Below are 16,487 nucleotides of genomic sequence, written 5' to 3'. Positions count from 1 at the left end.
TGCCCGCCCCCGCCCCCCGCCGCCCCGCGCCTGCCTGCCCTTCTGGGTTTGTGGCCCGTTCCGTGCGTTTGCCCTCCCTGTTGCTCCTGCCATCGGTGCCCTTTCCCCCCCCCCGGCGGCGTGCTTGGGTTTGTTGTCTCGGCCTTTGTCCCGGTCTCTCCCCGGTTGCGTTGCGTCTTCTCTTGGTGGGGGTTCCGCGCGTGTCTCCTCCTCTTCCTTTCTTGCTCCTGGGCTCGCGTGTCTGCGTCTGCTTTCCCCCGTCCTGCTTTGTTCTCCGCGCCGCGCTCGCCTGGTTTCGCTTTGCCGGCCGCCTCCCTCCCTCCCTCCTCCCTCCCTCCCTCTCTCGTCTCTCTCTCTCTCTCTCTGTTCTTTCGGGGCGGGGGCCGGGGGCGTCTGCGCTGCCGCTCGCTGGTGCCCCCTCTCCGCGCCCCCGGCTCCGCCCCGCGCCCCCGCGCCCGCGGCGTCTCCGTGGCCTGTCCCCCCCGCCCCCCGGGCTCGCGTGGGGGCGTGCGTCTCCTTCGTGGCCGCCTCCTGCGGCGCTCCTTCCCGCGTCTCTCCTTCCTCCGCGGCCGGGGTCGCGTCGCGTCGCGTCGCTCGGCGGCGGCGGCTCCGGGCCGCGCTCGGGCGTTTGGGCGCCGGCGCGGTGGCGTCCCCGGCGCCGGCGCCCGCGCCCCGTCCTCGGGCCGTTCGCGTCGCTTGTCGGGCGCCCCCTGGCGGCCGCTTGTCTCTTGTCCCTCCCCTCTGGCGCTTCGGCGCGGCCTCCTTCCGGCGGCTTGTGCCTCCGCCTCTGGGCCCGCGGCCGCGCTGTCCGCCCCGGCGCCGCTGGCGGCGCCCGTCCCCGGTGGCGCCGCGGCCTCGGGCACCGTCCTGCTGTCGCCGGCGCTTGGTTCTCTCGGCTTCTGCGGCGGGTGCCCGTCGCGGCGCCCCGGCGCCGGCTTGCGGGGCGGCCTGCCCGGGTCGCCCCGCCTCTCCCCGTGCCCCTGCGGCCGCGGCGACCGGCCCGCCCGGCCCCTCCCTGGGCCGGGCCGCCGCGGTGGGCCGGGCGCGGGTCTTCCCTGCCCGGCGCGCCTGGCCTCGGGCTCGGCGGTCCGGCCTTCCTCCTGGGCCGCCCTCCGGCGCGTTTGCTTCGCCGTCGGCCCCGCTCCGGCGGTGGGGGCCGGCCCGGCCGGTGGCTTTGGCAGGTCGCCGGCGGGCGCGCCTGGGTCCGGGCCCTCGGTCCTTTTCTGCCCGCGGTGTTTTCCGCGTCGCGCTCCGGCGGTGGGGCACCCGCGGGTGGCCCGGGGCGGCGCGTGTGCGGTCCCCGCGTGGGGTCCGGTCGCCCGCGGCGTCTCGCGGCCCCCCGTGCTTTCTCTCTGTCCCCGTCCTGCCGGGTCCGGCGGCCGTGGCTGGCCCGGCCCCTGCTCCCCGCGGGTGGCCGGGCGGGCGCGCTCGCCCTCCCGCGTGCCCTCGTGGGTCTCGGTCGTCGGCCGCGCCTTTGGCTCCCCCCTCTCCGCCTCCCTGCCTCCCGGTCGGGCGGTGGGGCCCGGCTCGGGCCCGTCCTGGGTGCCCCGTCTGGGCCGGTCTGGGCCCCGGGCGCGCTCCCTGGTCGGGGCCCGCTCGTCTCGTGGGCCGCGCCTCGCTGCCGGTTCCGTCTTCTGTGTTCCTTTGGCCCGTCGCCGCCCCCTCCCCGTCCGGCGCCTCGGCCGGCCCGGTCCCCCTCCCCGCGTGGCCGCCGCGGGGCGGGCGTCCTCGGCCGGCTCCCCCTCTCTCGGTGTCCGCGCCCGACCCGCTTTGGCCCCCCGGCGCTCCTCCCCCCCCTCCCGGTCGCCCCGACTGCCCCCCCCCCCCCCCCCCCGCGCGCTCGGGCCTGGTGTTTCTGGGGCCGCGTTGGGGCCCGGTGGCCGGGCCCCGGTTCCGGGGGGCCCTCCCTGCGCGTCGTCGCTGGGCTCCTCTGTCGGCTGCTGTCCTTTCGTCGCCCTTCCTCGGCCTTTTTTGCCCCCCGGTCCGTGCTGCCCCGGTCTCCTTTGGTGTCTGCCCCCGGCGGCCTGTGGGTCTCTGGCCGCCCGCGGGGCTCTGGGCTTCTGGGCCGCCCGCTGGTGCCCGGTTCGGCCCTTCGCCGCTGGCGCCGCCCGCCTGGGCCTGTGCGCCGGCTCCTGTGTGGTGTCGTCTGGCTGCCCCGCCCCGCGGGTGGCGGGGGCGCGGTGGCGCGGGTCTTCTCCCCTCGGCGCCCCTCCCCCCCGCTGTGGGCCCCTGGTGGCGGCTGGGCCGCCCCCCGCCCTGTGGGCTCCGCGCCCCTGTCCGGTGTTCTCCTCTCGGGGTCGTTGGCCGCTCTCGCCTGCGGCGCGGTGGGGGGGGCTGGCGGCTGCCGGCGCGGCTGCCCGCGGGCCCCTCTGGTGCCTGTCCTCGCCGTGCCTCCCCCTGCTCCCCCTCGGCTCCCGGCTCGCTGTGGTGTGGTCGTGTTCTCCCGGGCCGCGCCGCCCCCGTGCCGGCCGCGGGCCGGGCGTTCCCGGTGCCCGTGTCCGCTCTTCTCGGTCTGTCCGCGGGCCCCTCGCTTGTCTTCCCCCCCCGCTGCCCGTCCGGGCGGGTGCGGCCGGCCGGGGTTGGGTGTGGCCTCTGGCCCTGCTCTTCGGTCTCCCGTCCCCTGCCTCGGGGCGTCCGTGGGGGCCGTTGGTCTTCTGCCCCGGCCGCTCGCTCCCCGCTTCGCCTCCTCGGCGTGTGCCCGGCGCGCGGCCCTCCCTGTGGCGGGGCGGGCTGTGCCGCCGCTGCCGCGCTGCGCGCCCCCCCGCGGGTGTGCGCGCGTGCCTCGTGTGCCCCTCGGTGGTGCCCCTGGCGCGCTCCCGGTCGTCCCTCCGGTGCCTGCGGCCGCGCGGTGGTGTCGTTTCCTCCCCCCGGCGTCCCCCTCGGGTCCCCGCCCGGTGGCGTGTGTGTCCCGCGCGTGGCTGTCTTTCGGGGGGGTCGCGGCGGCCGGGCGCGGCGTGCCCGTTCCCCTCGTCGCGGCGGCCTCGGCGCTGCGGCCTTGCCGGGGCGGGCCGCGGGCTCTGCTCTGGCCCTGCCCGCGCCCCGCTCCTGGTGTGGTGGTCCGCTTCCCTGTCCCGCCGCCCCCTCCCGCCCGGCTGCGGCCGGCGGCTCGTGGCGCGCCTCCGTGCGCCGCCGGCGCGCCGGTCCGGGGGCGGGCCGGCGCGCCCTCGGTGCGCCCGCCTTCTCTCGCGCTCCGCGCGGGCGCCTTGGGGTCCCGGCCCCCCCCGCCGCCGCCCCTCCCGCGCGCCGCCGTGGCCCCCGTGGCGCCTGCCGGCGCCCGTGGGCCGCGCCGGCCTCCCCCGCCCTCCGCGGGCGGGGCGGGCGTCGGGTGCGCCGGCCCCGCGGTGGGGCCGCGTGCCGCTCGTTGCCTCCCGCGGCCCGCGCCTCCCCCCTCCGCGTCGGGGGCGGGTCCCGCTGGGCCCCGCCGGGCGTCCGGCCGGTGGGGGGCCGTGTGCGTGCGGCCGGCCCCCGTGGGGTGCGCCCTGGGGCCGGGGGGGCCGTGTCGGGGCGCGCCGCCCGGTCGGCCTCGGCTTCCCCGGCCCCGCGGCCGTTGGTGCGGGGCGCCCGTCGCGCCCGCCCTCGCCCCCTGCGCCGCCGCCGGTGGCGGCGTGCGGTCCCGGTCCGGGCCGCCTCGCTCGCGCGCGTCGTCCCCGGGTTGTCGCGCCTCGGGGTTCCGCCTCCGCCGGCCGCCGGCTCTGTGGCGGCTGGCTGGCGGCCGCCGGGTGGCCGGCTCGCCGGCCCTGGCGGCGGGGCCGGGTCGCGGGCCCCGCTCCGGGGCTGGCCGGGGCCGGCCGGCGCCCCGGGCGTCGCGGGCCCGCCCTCGCGTGCGGGTGGCGGTGGGCTCCCGCGCTGGTGTTCCTGGGGCCCGGCCGCGTGGCCCGGTCTTTTTCCTCCGGTCCCCGGCCGGCGCCCGCGTCCCTGTCCCGCGGCCCCCGCCGTGCGTGCTCGCCGGCCCCTCCCCGCCGCCGCCGGCCTCGCCTCGCCTCTCCTCGTCCCGCGCGTGCGCCCGCCCGCGTTCCCGTCCCCTGCCCGGGCCCGCGCCGGCCTCGGCCTCGCCTTCCCGTGGGTGTCGTCCCCCGGCCCCTGCCGGGCCGGTGGCGTCCCCGGGCGGCGCGGTGCCGTGCCCTCGGCCCGCCCTGCGCGCGGGGGGCGGGCGGGGGCGCCCCGCGCGCGTGCGGGGCCGTGGGGGGGGGGCCGCCGGTGTGCGGCGGGCGCGTGTTCTCCCCGGGCCGGCTGCGGCTCCGGGGGTGGCGGTGGCGGTGGCCGCGCGCCCGCGCGGGGTGGGGGCGGCCCGTCCTTCGTCGCGGGGTGGCGCCGCGGGCCCGCCCCTGTGCCGGGCGGGCCTGTGGCGGTGCGCTCCCGCGGTGGGCCCCGGCGGCCGCCTCGCGTCCCCTCCCCCGGCTCGCTTTGGGGCCGTTCCCCCTCGCGGTGGCGCGCGGCCCCCCCCCCCCGCCGCCGGTTGCGCGGTGTCGGCCCCGCGTGGCCGCCTCCCGTCGGTGCCCCTCTCCGCCCGTCCGTCCGCCTCGGTCCCCTCGCCGTCTGCTGCTCCCCGGGGCCGCGTGCCCCGTGTGTGCTCGCTTCCCGGGCCCGCCGCGGCCCCGCTCCGTCGCCCGTGTCGCCCGCCGCCCCGCCGCCGCCCGCCGTCGCGTGCCGGCCGCGGGGGCGCCCCCGCCCCGGTGCGCTCGCCCGCGCGCGGGCCGGGTCCCCGGTCTTGCCCCGCCGCGGGCCGGTCGCCCGCGTCCTCGCCGCCCGGCGTCCCCCGCCCCGCTCTGGGGCGGGTGGCCGGCCGGCCGGCCGCGGGCGCGCGTCGGCCGTCCCCGGTGTGGCCCGGCCGGGCGGGCTGGCGGCGGGCGCGCGCCGGGCGGCCCGCCGCCCTCCTCCGCCGCCGCCCCCCCCCCCGCCCCCCCCCTCGTGCCTCCCGCGCGGTGGCGGCGCCGGCGCCGCGCCCTCGCGGCCCCCGCGGGTGGGTCGCGCGGTCGGGCGTCCTCGCCGCGGGCGGGCCGGGGCGGTCGGGTCTCCCGGCCCGGCGCGCGCCCTTCCCGGCCCCCCCCTCCTCTCTCCGCTCCCTCGCCTCGCGGGGTCTGCCTCTCCCCCCCCCCCCCCCCCCGGCCCGCCCGGCTCCTCGTCGTCGCGCTCGCTTCCCCCTCCCTGGTTGCTCCTGCCCGTCGCCTCTGCTTGTCTCCCCGCTTCCGCCCTGCCTGTCTCCGTCCGCCCGGCCCGGTCCCGTGCCCCTGCGCCTGGCTCCTTCCCTCCGTTCTGGTTCCTTTGGTCGCTCGCGTCCTCTCCTCCTTGGCTCCCTGTGGTCCTTCTCGCGCTCCTCCCTGCCGCCGGGCGCTGCCCCCCTTCGCGGGGGGGCTGCGTGCCTTTCTCCGCTCCCCCCCCCCGGTCCGCCTCCTCCCCGGCCCCGGCCGGGGGGCGGGCGCCGGCGGCTTTGGTGCCTCTCGCTCCCCTCGGGCCGCTCGCCCGCCCCCGTGGCGGCGCCGCCCCCTTCGCCCGTCTGCCCTCTCCCCTTTCGCTGGTCGTCGCCGTGCCTCCCCTGGTGCCCCCGGGTGCCGGGGCCTCCGGGTTCGCTTCCGGCGCGGGCGCCTGCGCCCGGCTCCCCCTCCCCGGCCGGCCGCCGGCGCGCCCTTCCCCCCTCCCGCCCCGGGGCGGTCGTGCCGCCCCTCCCCCTCCCGGCCTCTTTCGCGGCCCTGTCCTTGGCCTGCGTCCCCTTTCCCTCCTTCCGCGCGGCTCCCTTGGCGGGCCCGTCTGGTGGCCCGCCGCCGCGGTCCTTCCCGCTCCCCTCGCGTCTCTTCCGTTGCTGCCGTTCCCCGCTCGTCGTTGGCTCTTGGGCGCGGGCGGGCGGTCCGCCGCGCGGCGCGCCCCCGCCCGTCCCCGCCCCTTGCCTCTCGGCCGCCCCTCGCTGCTCTTCGCTGCGTGTCCCGCGGGGCCCGCCGCGTTTCCTTTGCCCCCTTCGCGTGTTTCCCCGCCGGCCCGCGCCGCCTGGCTCCCGCCGCTCGCTCCTGGCCTCGGCCCGCGGTTCTCTTTTGTTGGTTTTCGGCCCTGCGGCCCTGCTTCCGCGGGCCGGCCGGGGGCCTTCGTCTTGCGCCGCTCGCGGTGCCCTTCTTGGCCCGGCGCCCGCCGGCCCCGCGCGCCCGCCTTTGCCCCGCATGTTTTCCTTCCTCCCGCCCGCCCGTCGGCGGTTCGCCGCCGCTCCGCTCCCGTCGTCGTTCCGCCCCTCCCCGCTGCCGCCTGGCGCTGCGGCGGCGTTCTTCCCCTGCCCCGCCGGGCCGCTTCCGGGCCCCCCCCGTCTTTGGGTTCCGGGGGGCGTCTGGTTGCCCCGCTGCCCCTTCCCGGCCTTGCCGGCCGGGCCCCCCCCGGCGTGGCGCCTGCGGCTTCCTTTGCCTCCCCCCGGGCCCCCTCCCCCGGCCCGGCCCCGGCCGGCTTGCCCGCTTGCTCGCTCTTTCTCGCTTCCGTGGGTGGTGGTGCCTGGCCGTTCTTCGTTGGTGGCGCGCTTTGTCTGGTTCCTTCCGCTCCCGCCCGCGCCTCTGGCCTGCTCCCTCGTTCCGCGCCCCCCGCGCGGTCGGCGTCCCCCCCCTTCTTCGCGGGCCCCGTGGCGTTCGCCCCCCGCGCTTGCGCCCTCCCGGTCTGTGCTGCCCTTCGCTGTCCGGGGCTGCCCGCGCGCTCCCCTGCCTGGCTCCGCGTGTGCCTCCCCTCCGCCGGCCGGCGCGGGTCCCCGTTGCCCCCCTTCGTGCTGGGCTCGGGGCTTGCCCTTCTTCCCCCTGCCCGCGGCCTTCCCCGTCCGTGCGGGTCCTCGCTTGCGTTGCTTCCGTCCCTGCCCTTTGTCCCCCCGCCCGTCGCTCCTCCCGCTTGGCTGGTTTCGTGCGGCCCTCGGCTCGGCCCCGCCGGGGTCGGCCCCCGGCCCTGGCGGCGCGCTGCGCCGCCGGTCGCCCTTGCCTCTCTCGCGGCCGTCCCCGTCGTCCCCGGTTTCCGTCGGTGCCCCTGCGGCCGGCTCCTTCCGCGCGGCGGTCGCGTGCCGCGCGCGGCGCCGCCCGGCTCGCGCGCCTCGCCTTCCGCCGCCGACCCCCCGTGCGGCGCGGGCTGGGGGGGCCGGGGGGCCGGGCGCCGCGTCTGGGGGCGGGGGGGCGCCCCGCCGCCGCGCCTCGCGCCCGGCGGCGGCGGCGTCGCCGCCTCCGGCGTGTGTCCCTCTCCCCGCCCGGCCCTCCCCGCCCCGTCCCTGCGGTGGGCCCGCGGGTTCGGGGGGTGGGGGGGGGGCCGCCCCGTGCGCCTCCCCCCCCCCCCCCGCCCGTGGCGCCGGCCCCGCCCGCCTCTCCCCGGCCCGCGCCCCCGCGCGGCGCGGGTCCTCCGGTCGCGTCTCGCGGGCTGTGCGGGCGCGCCGGGCGGCGGCTTCCCCGTCGCGGGGCCGCTCGCCCCGCCCCGTCGCCTCCCGCGCCGCCGGCCCTGGGCCGGTCTGCCTCGGCCGGTCGTCGTCGGTCGTCCCGCCGCTCTGGGCCCGTCGCGCGTCGCCGGGCGCCTCCCCGCGCCCCTCCGGGCCTCGGGGCCCTGTCCCGCCCGCCGCCCCCACCCCCCGCCTCCCGGCGGCTCGTGTGTCTCCGTCCGGGTTCTCCCGCCCTCTCGCACGCCCCCCCCCCGCCCGCTGGGCGCCCGCTTCCCGTCGGCGCCCCTGCCCCCTGCCCTCTGCCCTCGGTGGTGGTGGTTGGGGGCGGGGTGCCCGGGCGCGCGGGCGCGGCCGGGGGCCCCCCCCCCCCGTGGTTGGGGCGCGCGGCCGGGGCGGTCCGGCGAGCCGGGCCCGTCCGGGCGGCGTGTGCGGGCGCGGCGGTGGGCACGGGCTCTGCCCCGTCCCGGGGGGACGGGTGGGCCGGCTGTCCGGCGCCCGCGGGGCCCTCCGGGCGGCGGTCGACCGGCGCGCGGCGGGGGCCCCCGTGTGTCACGGGCCGGCCGCGCCGAGCCCGCGCGCGCGCGCGCGGCCGCGGGCGGGCCGCGGCGGTCGGTGGTCCGCGTCGGGGCGGGGGCGCGCCGTGCCCCTCGCCCGCCTCCCCCTTCCCCGGTCCTCGCGCGTCCCGGCGCGGGGTTTCGCCCCCTGGGGGGGTCGCCCGTCCGCCTTGGGGTCGGGGCGGTCGGGCCCGCGGGCGTCGGGGCGGCACCCTCCCGTCTCCCCCGGACTCCGCCGTCCCCCGCGGGGCCGGGGTGGCGCGCGGCGTGGCGCGCCGCGGTCCCGGCCGCCGCGGCCGTCGGGCGGGGGCTACCCGGCGGTCGTCGCGTGGGCCGTGGCCGTGTGCGGCGCGTGCGCGCGCCCCTCCCGCGTCCCCGGGGGGGGCGGGCCCCCCCGGGCGCCTGTGGGGTGCCCGCCCCCCCCTGGCGCGTGGGCGCCGGGTGCCCCGTCGTGTGCCCTCTCCCGGCCCCTCCGGTGTGCTGCTTTCCGTCTGCCTCGGCCGGCCGGACGGCCCCCCGCCGCCGCGCTCCCGCCTCCGGGGGGGAGCCGGCGGCGGCGGGCCGTGTGCCGTGCCCGCGGCGGGTCTCCCGCCGCGCGCCCGCTCGCCGCCGCTCGTACGCCTCTTCGCGGTGGCTCACTCGGCTCGTGCGTCGCTGCCGACCGCCGCTCGCTGCGCAGCCTTCCTGTGCCTTGCCGGCCACCTTGCTCACTCGACACTTCGCCCGCACTTGCGGCCCCGGGTTCCTCCCGGGGCTCCGCCTGTCTGCGCGTCGCTTGCCGCTCCCTCGCCCTCCGGGGTGCGCGCTGGGGGCTGTCCTCGCGGGCCCGCCGGGCCCTCCGTCCCCCTCCGTGCCGCCCCGGCGTCCCCCCGCCGGCTCTGTGGCCGCGGGGGCGCTTGCCGCCCGCGCGCCGGGGCCGGGGCCCGCGCGCCGCGCCGAGGCCCCTGGCCCGCCGGGCCTTCTGGGGTCGGTCTCCCCCCCCCCGGGCGCGCCTCCTCGCGCCGCCCGCGGCCTCTGGGTGTTGCCGCCGTCGGGGGGGGGGTCGGGGGTCGGGGACGGTCTCGCGCCCCGGGGTGGCGGGGGCCCCGCGGGGTGGCGGGGGTGGGGGTCGCGTCTTCCGGTCCGCCCGGCCGGCGCCCCCCTCTCCCCCCGCCCGCGGTGCCTCCCCCCGGCCGCCGTGCGTCCGCGGCCCGTGCCCGCTTCCCGGCCCGCCCCCGCGGCTCTCGCCCCGTCGGGCGGGCGGTTCGCGCCCGCGGCCGGTCCGCGTGCGCGTCCGCGCCCCGGGGCCGCGTGCCTCGGCGGCGCCCCGCGGGCCGCCGCGGCGTCTGCCCGCCGCTGCGCGCTCTCCCCCCCGGGCTGCGGCCGTGCCGCGGTTCGCGCCCCGGAGCTTCCGCCGCGGGGGCGGGGCGGTGGCGGGGGCCGGGGGCGCTCGGGGCCGCGCGGTGCGTCCGTCGCCCGTTCGGGCTTCGGCGCCCGCGCGTGCCCCGCCCCTCTCCCCCGCGTCCCGCTCTCCGCCGTCCCGCGCCCCGTCCGTCCCGTGGCCGCCGGCTCGTGCTCCCCGCCCCGCCTCGGCCCCTCCCTCTCCGCCCCGCCGGCCGCCGCCGCCGCCGCCGCCGCCGCCGGCCTCCTCCTCCCGGCGGGGCGCCGGGTCGTCGGGGGGGGTTCGGTCGGTCGTCGGGGTGCCGCGTGTGCGCGGGGCCGCGGGGGCCCGGGGCGGTCGGCCGCGGGCCTCCGCGTCTCCCCCTTCTCGGGCCCCTCCTCGCGGGCTCCCTCGCCCCCTCCCTCCGGGCCCTCCGCGCCGCGCCCTCCGCTCCGCCGTGGCGCCCCGCTGCCTTTCCGCCTCATTCGTCCGCGGCGGCCCCGCCACCTCCCCGGCTTCCCTCCGTCCGGCGCGTGCCCCGGGCCGCGCCCCGCGCCGCCTCCCCCGCCCCGCGGTGGGGCGCGGGCCCTGTGGGCGTCCGGCCGCCCCCTCCCCGGCGCCGCTCGTGGGGGGCCCCCGTCCTTCTGCTCGCGGCCCCGCCCGTGGCCGGTGTGCGGCCGGTCGCGGCCCCCGGCGCGCCGGGCCCGGGTCTTCCCGGCGTCGGGTTGCTTGGGCCTGCCGCCCCCCGCGGGTGGTCCCTCCCTCTCCGGCTCCCTCCCGGCCGCGCCCGCTCGTCCCCCGTCCCGTCCGGGACCGTTGCCGCCCTTTGCCGCGCGCGTTCCCGCGGGCGTGCCCCCGTTCCGCGGTCCCGGGTGGGGTCCGCGCCGTCCGCCCGGCGGCTTCCCCCCGGCGGCGGGCCCGGCCGTGCCGGCGGCCCGGCGGCTCTTTCCCGCTCCCCGTGCCTCCCGCCCCCTCCCCCGCCCTCCCTCCGCCCCTCGCCCGCTCTCCACCGTCCGCCTCCCGGGCGGGCGGCGGGCGGCGGCGGGGGGGTCGCGGGGGTGGGCGGGCGGGGCCGGGGGTGGGGCCGGCGGGGCCCGCCCCCCGGCCGGCGCCCGGCGCCGCCGGGCGCCTTTCCCCGCGGCGGTGCGCCGCGCCCGGCTCCGGGCCGGCTGGGCCGGCCCGGCGGGGCCGGTGGCTCGGGGGGCCCCGCCGCCGTCTCGCGGCGGCGGCGGGCCCGCCCTCCCCGGGTGTTCCCGCCCCGCCGGCCGCCGCGCTCGCCGCCTCCCGGGGCCGCGGGCGCCCGCCCTCGTCGCCGCGCTCTCCCCCCCTCCCGGCGCTCCCCCCCCCCGCGGGGGTCCCGCTCCCGCGCGGGGGCGTCCCCCGCGGGGGCGCGCCGGGGTCTCTTCCCGGGGGCCGGGCCGCCCCTCCCCCGGCGCGCCCGCTCTCCCGCCCCGGCCCGCCTCCCCCCCCCCCTTCGCGGGGCGGGGTGGGGTCGGGGCGGGGCGGCCTGTCCCCCGTGCGCCCCGGGCGGGTCGCGCCGTCGGGCCCGGGGGGTCGCGTCTCGGGGCGCCCCGCCGGCCCGCCGCGCGCGCGCCCGGGGTCCGCGGCGCTGTCGGCCCCCCCCCCCGCCCCGTCTTGCCCCCCGGCCCCCGGCGTCTCCCCCGTGCGCGCGTCCGGGGCTCGCCCGCCCGCCGCCGTGGCGCCCTGCCGGTGCCGGCCGCCCTCCGCCGGCGGCCGCGGTGGGCTCCCGCGGCCTCTCCCCGTCCGCCGCGGGCGCCCCCCCGGCCCGTCTCGCCCGCCGCGCCGGGGCGGTGGCGCCCGCGCGCCCCGTGTTCGGCCCCGCCCGCTGGTGCCCTCTGCCTGGGCCGGGCGCCGCCCGCGGCCCCTCTGGTGGCGGTCCGTCGCGGTCCTGCCGTGCCCCTCGGTCGTCCGCCCTGGGTCTCGGGGCGCCGCCTCCTCGCCCCTCTCGTCGCTGGTTCCCTCCGCCGTTTCCCTCCGGCTCGCTGGCGCTCTCGCCGCCCCCCCCCGCCGTTTTCTCCGGTCCCGCGCCTGCTTCGCGGTCTTGGGGCCGCCCCGCTCTCCCCCTCTTCTCCCCCTTTCCCTGGGTCCGCCGCCCGGCTCGCTGGCGTGGCGCCGGGCGTGGCCTGCGCGTGCCTCGTGGGCCCCTTTTGGTCCGCCGCCCTGGCGCTGCGGGCTGCCCCGCCCGCCGGGTTCCGGCGCCCGCTGCCGCCGCTCCTCCGCCCCCCGCCCCGGTGTTGGTTGCTCTCGCCCGCCGGCCGGTGGCCCTGGCCGTCGGCCTCCGCTCCGGCGTGTGTCCCCCTCCCCTGCCGCCTCCCCTCGCCCTGCCCCTGGCTGGCGCTGGCGCGTCGGGCCCCTCCCCGGCCGTCGCCGGCCGTCGGCGCGGCGCGCGCGGGCCGGGCGCCCGGGGGTTTGGGGGGGGCGGGGGCGGCGGCGGGCGCCCGGGGGCGGGGCGGGTCGCCCCTCTCCCCCCCGCCTCCCCCCCCGCTCTCCCGCCCCCTCCCCGGCCCCCTCCCCCCCCGCGGCCGCTCCGCCGCGCCGCGTCGGCGGGCCGCTGCGGTGCGCCTTGCCGCCTCGGGCGCGGGCCCGGGTGGCGCCGCCGCCGGTGCCGCTCTTGGTGGTCGTCGCCCCTCTTCCCCGCGCCCTTTGCCGGCCGCCGTGGCGCCGGGTTCCCTGTGCCCCGCCGTTGCCCCTGGGTCCGTCGGTCCTGCGCGCTGGGCGCGCGCCGTTCCGCCGGGCCGGGCGCTGGCCTCCGTTGCCCTCGGCCGCTCGCCCGGGCGTCGGGTTCCGCTCCCCGCCTCCGGCGTGGCGGCGCCGGGCGCCGCGCGGCGTCCCGTGCGGTCCCGCGCCCGCTCCCGGCGCCGCCGGCGGGCGCCCCGGGGCGCGTTCTCTTTTCTTTGTGCCGGGCCGGGCGCCCTGGCCTGGGTTCGCCCCGCGCGCGGGGCCCGCGCCTTGGCCCGCGTCGCGGTTCCGGCGGCGTCCGGTGCGCTCTCGCTGGCCCTTGCCCCTCCGGGGGCGCGGGTGTCCTCTCGCGCCGGGCCGTCCCCTCTCCGCCGCCGGTCTCCCCGGTGCCCCGCCTCTGGCCTGTTGGCCCCTGTCGGTCCGGGCCGTCGGCCCGCCGGCTCCGTCCCTTCGGGCTCCGGCTTGGCTCTCCGGGCTGGGTCGGTCGGGCTGGGGCGCGCCGCGGGGCTGGGCGCGCGCCGCGGCTGGCCGCGGCGCCGCCGCCCCCTCCCCCGCCCGGGCCGGCCCCCGCGGGCCCGCCCCCGCCCCCCCCCGCTGCGGGCTCCCTCCCGCCCCGCCTCCCGCTCTCCTCCCGTCCCCCCCTTCCCGCCTCCCCCCCCCTCCTCCGCGGGGGGCGCGGGGCGGGCGTGGTGGGGGGGGGCGCGGCGGGCCGCGGCGGGGGCGCCGGGGCCGGGCGCCCCGCCGGGGCCCCGGCGGCGGGGGCGGTCCCCCCGCGGGGGCCCGGGCCCCCGGGGGGGCCGGCGGCGGCGGCGCCTCTGGCCGCGCGCCGGGCCCTTCCCGTGGCTCGCCCCCGCTGCGGCGGGCGTCGCGGCCGCCCCCGGGGCGCCCGGCGGGCGCCGGCGCGCCCCCCGGCCGCGCGCGCGGGCCCGGGGGGCGGGCCGGGGCCGGGGCCGGGCGCGTCCGCCGGCCGTCGGCGGCGGCGGCGCGCGCGGGCGCCGGGGGCCCTCCCCCCGCCGCGCCGCCCCGCCGTCGGCGGGCGCGCGGCGCGTCCCTCCCTCCCCCGCCCCCCCCCCCCCGCCGCCCTCGCGGCCCGCGGCGGCGGCGCGTCGGTCCCCCCCGCCGGGTGCGCCGCCCGGGGCCGCGGTTCCGCGCGGCGCCTCGCCTCGGCCGGCGCCTCGCCGCCGCCTTCGCCCTGGTGGCGGCCCCGGGGCCTCCGCCTGTTTCCTTCCCCCCCGCCTCGCGCCGGCCCGCGGCGGGTGTTGCCGCGCTGTGCTTTCTGCCCCGTGCTCTGCCTGTCCCCGTGCCGCCCTTCCCTGCCGCGCGGGTCCCCGGCGGGCGTCCCTCTGCCTCTCTTCCGGTCGCCCCCTGCCTCGTCCTCTCCTTCGTGCCGCGCCTGCCTGGCTGCCCGCGCTTCCCCCTGTCCCTCCCTCCTCTCCCGCGCCCCCCCGCCCCGGGCCCGGGCTTGGCGGCCTCCGCGGGGCCCGCCGCCCCTGTTGCGCTTGCCTCTCGTCTGGCCCGGTGCCGCGCCCTGCGCGGTGTCGCCTCCGTGGGCGGCCCCCGGCGCCCCCCCCGTTTCCCGCGCGGGGGCGGGGCGGGGTCCGCCGGCCTTGCGGGCCGCCGGTGCCCTCCCCTCCTCTGCTCGTTTTTTCCCTGCCCCGGTGCGGCGGGGGGGCGCGCCCCGCGGGGCTCTCGCTTCTGGCGCCCCGCGCCCGGCCGCGCGCCGGCCGGGCGCGCCCCGCTCCGGGGCCCGTGCCCGGTGGGGCGTTTGCCTGGGGCGGTCCCCCTGTCCCCGGTCCCGCCGGTGTCCTCCGGCGCGCTCCGGGCGGCCCGCCCCCTCCCGTGGCGCCGCCGGGCCCCGCTCGCTTGCTCTTGGCTTTTCCGTCCGCCTCCCGCCCGTGCCCGCGGGGCCTCCCGCTCCTTCTGCCCTTTGGGTTTTCCGCCGGCGGTGTCCGCCCCGTTCCCCCGGGCTCCCTGGCTTGTGGCGGCCCCGCGTTCCTCGCGCCGTCGCTTTTTGCTCCTTCGCTGTCGGCTCTTCCTCTCCTTGTGCCGCCGCCTTCCCCCCGCGTTGGCTTGTTCCCCCCCCTCCTCGGGCCCGTGCGCTGGGTTTCGCCCGTCGTGCGCCCGGTTCGTTTTCCCCTCCTGCTGCTGTGTTGTTGCCCTGGTCCTCCTGCTCCGTCCGCGCGGCCCCCGCCGGTTCCGCCCTTTGGTGTCTGTGCTTGGCTGCGGCGCCCCTGGGGCGCCGCTCCCCTCTGTGGGCTTCTGCCTGCCCGCCTCTCCGTCCGCCTCCCGCCCCGGCGGCCCGCTCCGGCCGCGCCGCGGGCGCCTCGGTCGGCCTCGGCTCGCCGGTCCCCCGCCGTCCCCGCCGGCGGGCCGTCGCCCGCGTTCCCCCCCCGCGGGGGCCGCGGCGCGGCGCGCCCCCGCCGCGCGTCGGGCCCGGGGTCCGGTGCGGCGCGCCCTCCGTCCCGGGCCCCGGGGCGCGGCCGCCCGGCGGCCGCCCCCTCGCCCGTCCCGCCCCGCCCGTTCGTGGGGCCCCTGGTGCTCCCCCTTCGTCGCCGCCCTGCTTCTGGGTCGGGGTTTCGTCCGTCGCCGCGCCGCTCCCTCGCTGCGCTCTCTTGCCCGTCCGCCCTCGCCCCCCGGGTTTGTCGCTCGCTCGTCTCTCTCTCTTCCCTCCGCGGGGGCTCCGCTCTCCGCGGGCGGGCGGCGGCGTGTCCTCGGCCCCCGGGCCCCGGTCGGGGGCGGGGGGGCCCGCCGTCCTCCGCGGCGCGGGCGGGGGCCGCCGTGGGCGGCGCGGCGCGGCGGGGGGCCGGCGCCCCTGGCGGCGCCTCCCGGCCTCGGGGTGCCGCGCCCCTTCCTCCGCTTCCCCCGCCGCGGGTCCTCGCCCGCGGCTGGGCCGGGGGCCGGGGGGCGCGGCGTGGCGCGGCCGGGCGTCCGGGGCCGTCGCCGGGCGGCCCCGCGGTCCCCTCGCCCGGGGGGCCGCGGCGGGCCGGGGGGCCGGCGGCGCGCGCCCGTCGCCGCCGCCGCGCGCGTCCCGCGCGCGTGTCCCGTCCCTCTGTCCCGTCCCGGCCGGCGGGGCGCGGGCGGCCGGCCCGCGGCGTCGGCGTGGCCCTTGCGCTCTCCCCTTCTTCCCCGGCGGGGCGGGTCGCCGCCGCCGCCGCCCGGCTCTCTGCCGCCGGGCCGGGCGGTGGCGGGGGCCCTGCCGGGTCGCCCCGCCGCCGCCGCCGGCCGCCCGGCCCGCCCGCCCCGGCTCTCTGCCGCCGGGCCGGCGCGGTGGCGGGGGCCCTGCCGGGTCGCCCCGCCGCCCGGCCCGCCGGCCGCCCGGCCCGCCCGCCCGGCTCTCTGCCGCCGGGCCGGGGCGGTGGCGGGGGCCCTGCGGGTCGCCCCGCCGCCGGCCGCCCGCCCGCCCGCCCCCGGCTCTCTGCCGCCGGGCCGGGCGGTGGCGGGGCCCTGCCGGGTCGCCCCGCCGCCCGGCCGGGCCGCCGGCCGCCCGCCCCGCTCTCTGCCGCCGGGCCGGGGCGGTGGCGGGGGCCCTGCCGGGTCGCCCCGCCCGCCCGGCCCGCCGGCCGCCCGGCCCGCCCGCCCCGGCTCTCTGCCGCCGGGCCGGCGCGGTGGCGGGCCTGCCGGGTCGCCCCGCCGCCCGCCGGCCTCTGCGCCGGGCCGGCGGGCTCGCCTGCCGGCCGGCCTGCCCGCTCCTCTTGCCCTCCGGGTTGGTTGTTGGCTTGCTGTCTTCTCCGGGTTCTCGTTGGCCTCGTTGGGCTGCGCCGCCCGGTGGCCCCGCTCTCGGCCGTGTGCGTTTTCTTTTCCCCGCCTTGCGCTTGCTGCTTCCGGTTCTGTGTGTGCTGCGTGCCTGCTTTTGCTGTTTCCTCGCCCCCTCTCCCTGCGTCTTTCTTTTTCTTTGGCTGGCCTGCGTGTTTCTCCCCTGCCGTCCCTGTTTCTTTGTCCCCCCTGTTGCCCGTTCTTTTTGCTGCCCGGTCTGTCCGTCTGTCGTCTGTTCGTGGTGCGGGCCGGCTGGCTGGGTGGGCCCGGGTGGCTCGGCGCTGGGTGGGCGCGCGCGCGGGTGGGGGCGCGTGGGCGTGGGCCGTGGACGGGGCGTGCGTGGGGGCTGCGTGGGCGTGCGCGTGCGCGGGTGTGGGGGGCTGGGTGGGCGCGTGCGCGGGTGGTGGGCGCAGTGCGTGGGCGCGTGGGTGGGCGCGTGCGCGGTGGGCGGCTGGTGGGCGCGTGCGCGGGTGGGCGGCTGGGTGGGCGCGCGGGCGGCGGCTGGGTGGGCGGGGCGGCGCCGCGCTGGGTGGGCGCGGGCGGGGGCGGCTGGTGGGGGCGGTGCGCGGGCGCGGGCGCTGGGTGGGCTGGCGCGGGGCGGGGGCTGGGCGGGCGCGGGCGCGGCTGGGTGGGCGCGGGCGCGGGCGGGGCGGTGGGTGGGCGCGGTGGCTCGGGTGGGTGGGCGCTGGGTGGGTGGGCGCGGGCGGGTGGGGGGCTGGGTGGGCGCGGGCGCGTGGGAGCGGGC

General features: G+C 83.8%; 1 protein-coding gene across 1 annotated transcript; it reads right to left on the bottom strand.

Annotated features, from left to right (window-relative positions):
* Positions 1-391: 391 nt before the first annotated feature.
* On the bottom strand, positions 392-16,267 carry LOC108635242 (fibroin heavy chain-like; the record flags this gene model as incomplete). Its single annotated transcript, XM_018045480.1, has 6 exons — positions 392-1,742; positions 1,847-7,539; positions 7,646-8,239; positions 8,332-11,574; positions 11,860-15,150; positions 15,318-16,267. Coding segments are annotated over 6 exons (15,122 nt in total), but the record flags the coding sequence as incomplete, so codon positions are not given.
* Between the last annotated feature and the right edge of the window lie 220 nt (positions 16,268-16,487).

The sequence above is a fragment of the Capra hircus genome, unplaced genomic scaffold, assembly GCF_001704415.2.
Source record: "Capra hircus breed San Clemente unplaced genomic scaffold, ASM170441v1, whole genome shotgun sequence".
Classification (NCBI taxonomy): domain Eukaryota; kingdom Metazoa; phylum Chordata; class Mammalia; order Artiodactyla; family Bovidae; genus Capra; species Capra hircus.
This window is presented reverse-complemented; position numbering and strand designations above follow the sequence as displayed.